This window comes from Panthera pardus, unplaced genomic scaffold (assembly GCF_024362965.1).
Source record: "Panthera pardus isolate Hobbes unplaced genomic scaffold, ASM2436296v1 HiC_scaffold_17, whole genome shotgun sequence".
NCBI classification, from domain to species: domain Eukaryota; kingdom Metazoa; phylum Chordata; class Mammalia; order Carnivora; family Felidae; genus Panthera; species Panthera pardus.
Window position 1 is genome coordinate 8,296,926 of NW_026526732.1, and position 6,321 is coordinate 8,303,246.

The following is a 6,321-nucleotide window of genomic DNA, read 5'->3' on the forward strand; positions in this document are numbered from 1 at the left end:
TCCATCAGTCTTTACGTCTTCCCTTGAAGGCCTCTCAGAACCAATCATACTTTTAAAAAATGTTGGTGCATACTTAGCTTTTTTCAGGAACCTATCAAATATTCAGATTGGAAATAGTAATGTTATTTCACTTATGTATGTATAATTGGGATACACATTTAAAAACTGGGAGGAAATGCTCCAGAAGCTACCCTAACTGCTTACATGTTCTTCCTCTTCACATCTGTCTTAAATAACCGGGAAGTAGTTAACCTCTTTTGATTTAATCCACTCCTGTGAGAGAGCTGCCGTGACTCCCACCCGGCACAGCTTCACCACCCATCCAACAAACTCACTTAATGGCATATGATATACACCAGCCCTGCTCCTTTCCACCGCTGCTTCAGTTCCCCACTGTGCTTTCTTCTTTCAAATCTGCTTCTGCAGGTTAGGGTTCAGGAGCCCAACTGAGGTTAGGATTTGCCCCTTTTTTTCACAGCACTAAGGCTATTTATAATAAATTGACTGATACAGGCATTTCCTATTAAAAAAAAAAGTCCACACTCTGAGCAGCAACGGCCATCGTTTATTGAGATCACCCTCTGCGCTGGAGGTGGTGACATGCAGTTTGCATAAACCTCGTGTGTGTGCTCTTGCCACAGTGAGCTCAAAGGCAAAAAAAAAAAAAAAATTCATTTAACCAGAAAGTGTTCATAATATGCATTTATTCTTTAGCTTATAAACAATTTGTCTTTCGAAAGTTAATTATCATTGGCAACAGCTTTTCTCAGGTACTTCTGTCCAAGAGAAGGTAAGAATTTAGCCCTTGATGAGCAACAACAAGATACACACACACACACACACACACACACACACACACACACAAGGGGTGAAAGGGACGACCTTCTTAACTGGTAATAACATTCCACTGTTACGTGATTGTATAAAACTTCCAAGCTGGCTGTTCTTCCAGATGCTCTCTTCTGAAGGATGTAACAGCTCACAGCTTTATATCCATACGTTCGGAACAATGCTTCTAGTTCATTCATAGATTCTCCGGGGCTCCTGCAGCACCACACCACCTTCTGTCATGGCACTCTGTAGTCGCTTCATCTGGTTTTGAAGATCAGAAAAAAGGAAAAGATTAAGTCAGCACAATAAGCGGGCAATAAACCGTGCTTCCCACTCCTCAAAAGAAAGAGAGGTGAAACAGCCGCCTTGCTCCTTGCTAACTTCCAAGCCTACCCTGGTTTTTCAGAAAGCGATCTTAATGACACGGATAAGAAGAAACCTTAGAGACGTCAAAGACTAATGGCGTCTCATTAGACACGCGAGATGTTAACGTATGAGGGGGAAGCAGAGCGGTCTACGTTGCGGCTGTACACCGGTCCCCCTGGATGGACTCTGGACAAGCCAGCCTCAGGTTACTTGTACACAGGACAGGGGATACTAATCCCGACCCTCTGGGCCACGATGCAGGTCAGGATACCCGCCTCGGCAGCTGCCACGTGGAAAGAACCTAAGACATGCAATTACCGTTACTACGTAAGCACCTGACATCGGGAATCAATACCTTCTAAATAAATACGAAACCAAAATACCGAGTCTGAGGCTGCCTCCCACGGAGTGGGCTGGTACACCATGAAGTGGATTCCCGCCTCTAAGCATCGCTCTGCCAGCACCCGTCCTACACTCTCACAGGCCACCACGTTCGTGGTGCTGTAAAGATGCTTTTTAATGGCCCACTCCCGAGTGGACGCTGAAACCACAACCTGGCCACCGCGATGCTCAACAAGCGCGTCCACGTGATGCTGAGTCCTTATAACTCGCAACCTAAACGAGATGAGAACAGAATAAAATCGTAAAAGAATCCTCAAGATTAAAAAGCCTCAGGTGAATAAACGCCAAATATTTCTCAAGAACACAGTGTTTGTTTCATTTACTTCAACGCACTTAACCTGGATTTTACTTGGGAAAGGCGTTTGTCCTCTGCCTTTGTGAGGATAACCTCAACAACTAAACCAAACACTTAACACCTCAAATATCCTAGAGAAACTTGGTACTTCTGAAAAGTGAGAATTACTGACACAGCAGCTACCTCAAAAAAAGATTTAAGGAGGCAGAGCTAAGCTGTGACCCTGCGATGAGTAAGGATATATTTACTCTAAGCCTTTATTTATCAGCTAACACCAAAATAATGATTGATCAAAGATTTAAATGTAAAAAACTGAAATCATAATACTAGAAGGTACACTTTTTTTTTTTTTACAATCTCGAAGTAAGCCTATTTAAATATGATATCAAACTAGGTCATCCAGTTTTTATAAAGACTGACAAATTTTTCTGCAGTTAAAAAAAAAAACAAAAGCAAACAAACCAAAAGGCAAGCTAGAAACAAAAAACACTTTAAACACATACTATGCAAAGAGGTAATTTCCATGTAAAAAGCCTCCTATAATCAGTAAGAAAATGACCAATAACTTAACAGGCAAAAGATCTGAACAGCCTGTTCACGGAAATAGAAAATATTAATGGCCCTTAGGCCCATGAAAACATGTCCAACCTCACTGATCAAATGCATGGAAAAAACAATTCACTGCAACCCTGTTTGGAAATCACTACGGTAATCAACGATATGGAGCCAGCCAACGAAAGCATCCATGTGGTGGTATTCTATGCAGTCACCAGAACGAAGTAGCACTTTATGACGATGCTGCTGACATTTACTGAGCATCTACTGTGCCAGGCACGGTCCTGTTTCAGGCATAGTTCATGTAGCAAAATAATCTCATAACCATTTCTTTTGATTTTTGTTTTTTTTTTATTTTGATTTTGTTTCTGTTTCAGTCAGAAACTGACCCAAAAAGGTTATGTCACTTTAGCAAGATTACAACTAATGGTAAGCAATGGAGCTGGGATTTCGGTCCAGGAGTCGGGTTCCAGAGCCAATGTTCTTAACCAACACAAAGGAATTCCAAGGTGTACTTTGAAGAGGGCAGGGAGGATTCAGATGAAAAACAGTGTATGTGGTGTGCTAAAAGATTTGTAATTTATTTATTTTTTTTTATTTTAGAGAAAGAGAGCAAGCGGGGGACAGAGAGAGAATCCCAAGTGGGTTCTGCACTCAGTGCAGAGCCTGACACAGGGCTTGATCTCACGACCATGAGATCATGACCTGAGCTGAAATCAAGAGTGGGCCACAGTCTGCTGATCCTTATCCTAAACCATGTGTTCAACAAAGGCAGAGGACTCATCTCTAAGGTCACTTCCTACTATAAAATACCAAAAATCTATGCTGATAATACTGTGAATATGGCTGATAGAAATAAAACAGGTGGGAAAATACATCTCTAATTATTTAAATGATCCAAATATTAAGTAAATAGGTTTGGTGTTTCAAAAGCTTTTTTGACTTAAGATCCAGATTAATTCAAGTTATCTGCCTTCTCCCTTTGACTCCTCCCTATGTACACTAAGTAAAAATGCATCATAACAACTGTAACACTTCATTATCCCTATTCCATCTTTCACTACAAACCCATGAAAACATCTGCCGACCGGGATGACGTCTACTCTATGTTTGCATCTCTTGCCTCTAGCAAAATGCCTATGAAACGCCACAGGCCTAATGATTGTTGAATGAATATATCACACAGATACGATTTCTAACTTTCTGTTACAATTTTATGGAGTCCTTAAGAAACATTCCCTTTAACACATGCTTACTAAGTAAATCAGCAGATAAAATAAAGCAGCACAGTGATAATAATTTCTAGTGGCCTGGCTCTTAGGGGAGACCAAATATATCTGAATCCTAGCTCTGGTGCTCATTATTAACCTTGTCCCCTTATGCCTCAATTCTCTTGCTCCTATAAAATGGAGGACGTTATTGCACCTGCTTCATAAAGTAATTTTAAGGATTAAATGAGAAAACATACATAAAGCAACTAATGTAGTTCCTGGAAAATACAAAGCGGTCGATAAACAACCATCTTTATAACAAAGAATAGACTCCTAACTGGGGTGCCTGGGTGGCTCAGTCCGTTGGGCGCCCAACTTCAGCTCAGATCTTGATCTCATGGTTCATGGGTTCGAGCCTCGCGTCAGGCTCTGTGCTGACAGCTCAAAGCCTGGAGCCTGCTTCAGGTTCTGTGGCTCCCCCTCTCTCTGCCCCTCCCATGCTCATGCTCTGTCTCTCAAAAATAAATAAATGTGGGGCGCCTGGGTGGCTCAGTCGGTTAAGCGGCCGACTTCAGCTCAGGTCGTGATCTCGCGGTCCGTGAGTTCAAGCCCCGCGTCGGGCTCTGTGCTGACAGCTCAGAGCCTGGAGCCTGTTTCAGATTCTGTGTCTCCCTCTCTCTGACCCTCCCCCGTTCATGCTCTGTCTCTCTCTGTCTCAAAAATAAATAAATGTTAAAAATAAATAAATAAATAAATGTTAAAACAAAAAATTAAAAAAAAAAAAGAATAGACTCCTAACTTGTCTTTCTGCTTCTACCCTACCCCCTTCAAAATCTGCTCATCCCAAAGCAACGAGAATGACCTTTAATTCAAACTCAAAACGTTAGACCCTCTCACAGTTTCCTACTGTAGTGAAAAGAAATCATAAATTGCTTACTTCAATTTACAAAGTTAACGATCGGTCTCCTACCTACTCCTCTATTTTCACCTTACACTATCCACTCCTTTGCACAAAGCTCACTAAGCTCCAGGTACACAGGCCTTTTAGTCCTTCCAACACACAAGCCCATTACCACCCTGGCCGTTTCCTCTGCTGGGAATGCTCTTCCTGGCAGACTGACTTCTCCCTATCTTTTAGAAGGAGCCTTAGCAAGCACCCAGCCCACCCCCCCCCCCGCCCCGTTCTAACATCATCCTCTTTAAATTTTCTTCCTGACATTTATTTACTGTTTGCCCCCCCCCCACGCCCATCTCCTCCTCTGCTAACGTCTCCTCCACCACCGAACAGCAGATTCCTGCGAAGAGAATCCCCAGAAGTATCTGGCAGGTTAACTGAATTGATGAAACCAACTTGTAGCGCACCCTGCACTGCTGTCAGTCAATTACCTGGCCGATGTTATTACCTGTGCCAGAACTCACGGGAGGGCCACGCTGTCCCCCAACCCCGCTCTTTCCTGGCCACAGCTAAGAGCTCCAGATTGCGCGGGTTCCGGTTGGTGAACTCTGGCGCGACGGCCTCATTTTCCAGAGGATCCACTCCAGGCTTCACCGCTGGCTTGGAACTGGTGGAGAGCGCTGCGACCCCACACCCTAAGAATGGAAACCACCACATGTATCTTTAAAAAGACAACCACGGACAAAACTGGAATGTGATCTAACCTCTGTCCCCATTCACTCCCCGAATCTTCTCTCCCCGGAAGGGGGAGAAAAGGTAAGTCTGGTCACAGAGTCCAGTCATCACAGATCCTGGTTCTTGACTTCCTACTACTGTCATCACAATGCTGTTAGCCTGGGATGTGCCGAATATAAATCACTACTTGCGTGTGCACACTTATTGGGCAGGCCCTGGGAAGTTATCTGAGAGAAGTGGGAATTACCGCGGTTCCTGCACACCGACAGCCACTCCCAGAACCGCGACCGGAGCGCCATCGCTGAGGGATCGCGAGCACAGCCTCGGAAAAGCCTCGCGTCCTTTCCTCATCGAGGTCCCAACCGCTCGCCGGCCGCAGCCATATTAACTCAGGGAAAAGAACTCGGATGCCGGAGGTCACAGACGTCTCGGCCCGGAACTAACAAGCCCCTCCGCCGAGCGGCTGAGAGGGCGGTCCGTCACCTCTGCTCCTCCAATCACCGCCTACGCTGAGATGCACGCGACCCTGGAGCCCGCCTACCACCTCGCTGCAACGCGACTGGGGGCGGAACGCAACGCACTAGGTTAGGAGAGCCTTTAGCGTTGAATCGCGGGCCCGAGGCACCCATAACTTCGCGTTGCCGTATTCGGCTCCCGTAGTCGCAAAGCCTCGGCCGATCGTTGTCGAACCCACACACAGCCCCGCTGAGCAATAGGAGAAACTGGGCAGCGCAAGATGCAGTTTCTCTTCAGAAGCCGTGGTTGTCATTTCCCCGGATGGCCCGTGTAACACTCTTGCCCCGTCCCACCCAGGTTCAGGCCCCGAGCTTAAGCTCGTGAGCTAATGCTGTGACTCGCCGCACGCTCTCCGAGCAAGCTCATACATCTAACGAGAACAAGACCGTTAAACGAACACACCACACTCCGTAGCGCAGTTTTACCTTGAAGGGCCCGCCCTTTCTAATTACACCCTATCTACAAGCTCCGCCCTGCCATCCACTTTTTCTAGAAGGCACTAGAATGTGCAAATG

The 6,321-nt window shown here is 45.3% G+C and overlaps 1 protein-coding gene across 2 annotated transcripts; it reads right to left on the reverse strand.

Annotated features, from left to right (window-relative positions):
- Window positions 1–687: 687 nt before the first annotated feature.
- On the reverse strand, window positions 688–6,238 carry MRPL18 (mitochondrial ribosomal protein L18). 2 transcript variants are annotated; one of them, XM_019412708.2, is made up of 5 exons: window positions 5,538–6,238; window positions 5,064–5,250; window positions 1,726–1,812; window positions 1,166–1,167; window positions 688–1,086 (listed from the first exon to the last, which is right to left on the reverse strand). In XM_019412708.2, exons 1-5 carry the CDS (start codon window positions 5,587–5,589, stop codon window positions 1,025–1,027), a joined length of 390 nt encoding a protein of 129 aa, XP_019268253.2. In that variant the 5' UTR covers window positions 5,590–6,238; the 3' UTR covers window positions 688–1,024. The 2 variants fall into 2 exon arrangements, with proteins under 2 accessions (XP_019268253.2, XP_019268252.2); XM_019412707.2 differs by lacking the exon at window positions 1,166–1,167 and having other exon boundaries at window positions 688–1,092; window positions 1,581–1,812; window positions 5,538–6,175.
- Window positions 6,239–6,321: the final 83 nt, after the last annotated feature.

Excerpts from the sequence above, each read along its gene's own strand:
- MRPL18 (XM_019412707.2), bottom strand. The coding sequence starts at position 5,589 with ATGGCGCTCCGGTCGCGGTTCTGGGAGTGGCTGTCGGTGTGCAGGAAC. Across the intron at positions 1,813-5,063 it reads TCCCGTGAGTTCTGGCACAG|GTTGCGAGTTATAAGGACTC; the intron begins GTAATAACATCG and ends CATCTCGTTTAG. Across the intron at positions 1,093-1,580 it reads GGGAGGCAGCCTCAGACTCG|ATGAAGCGACTACAGAGTGC; the intron begins GTATTTTGGTTT and ends CTTCAAAACCAG.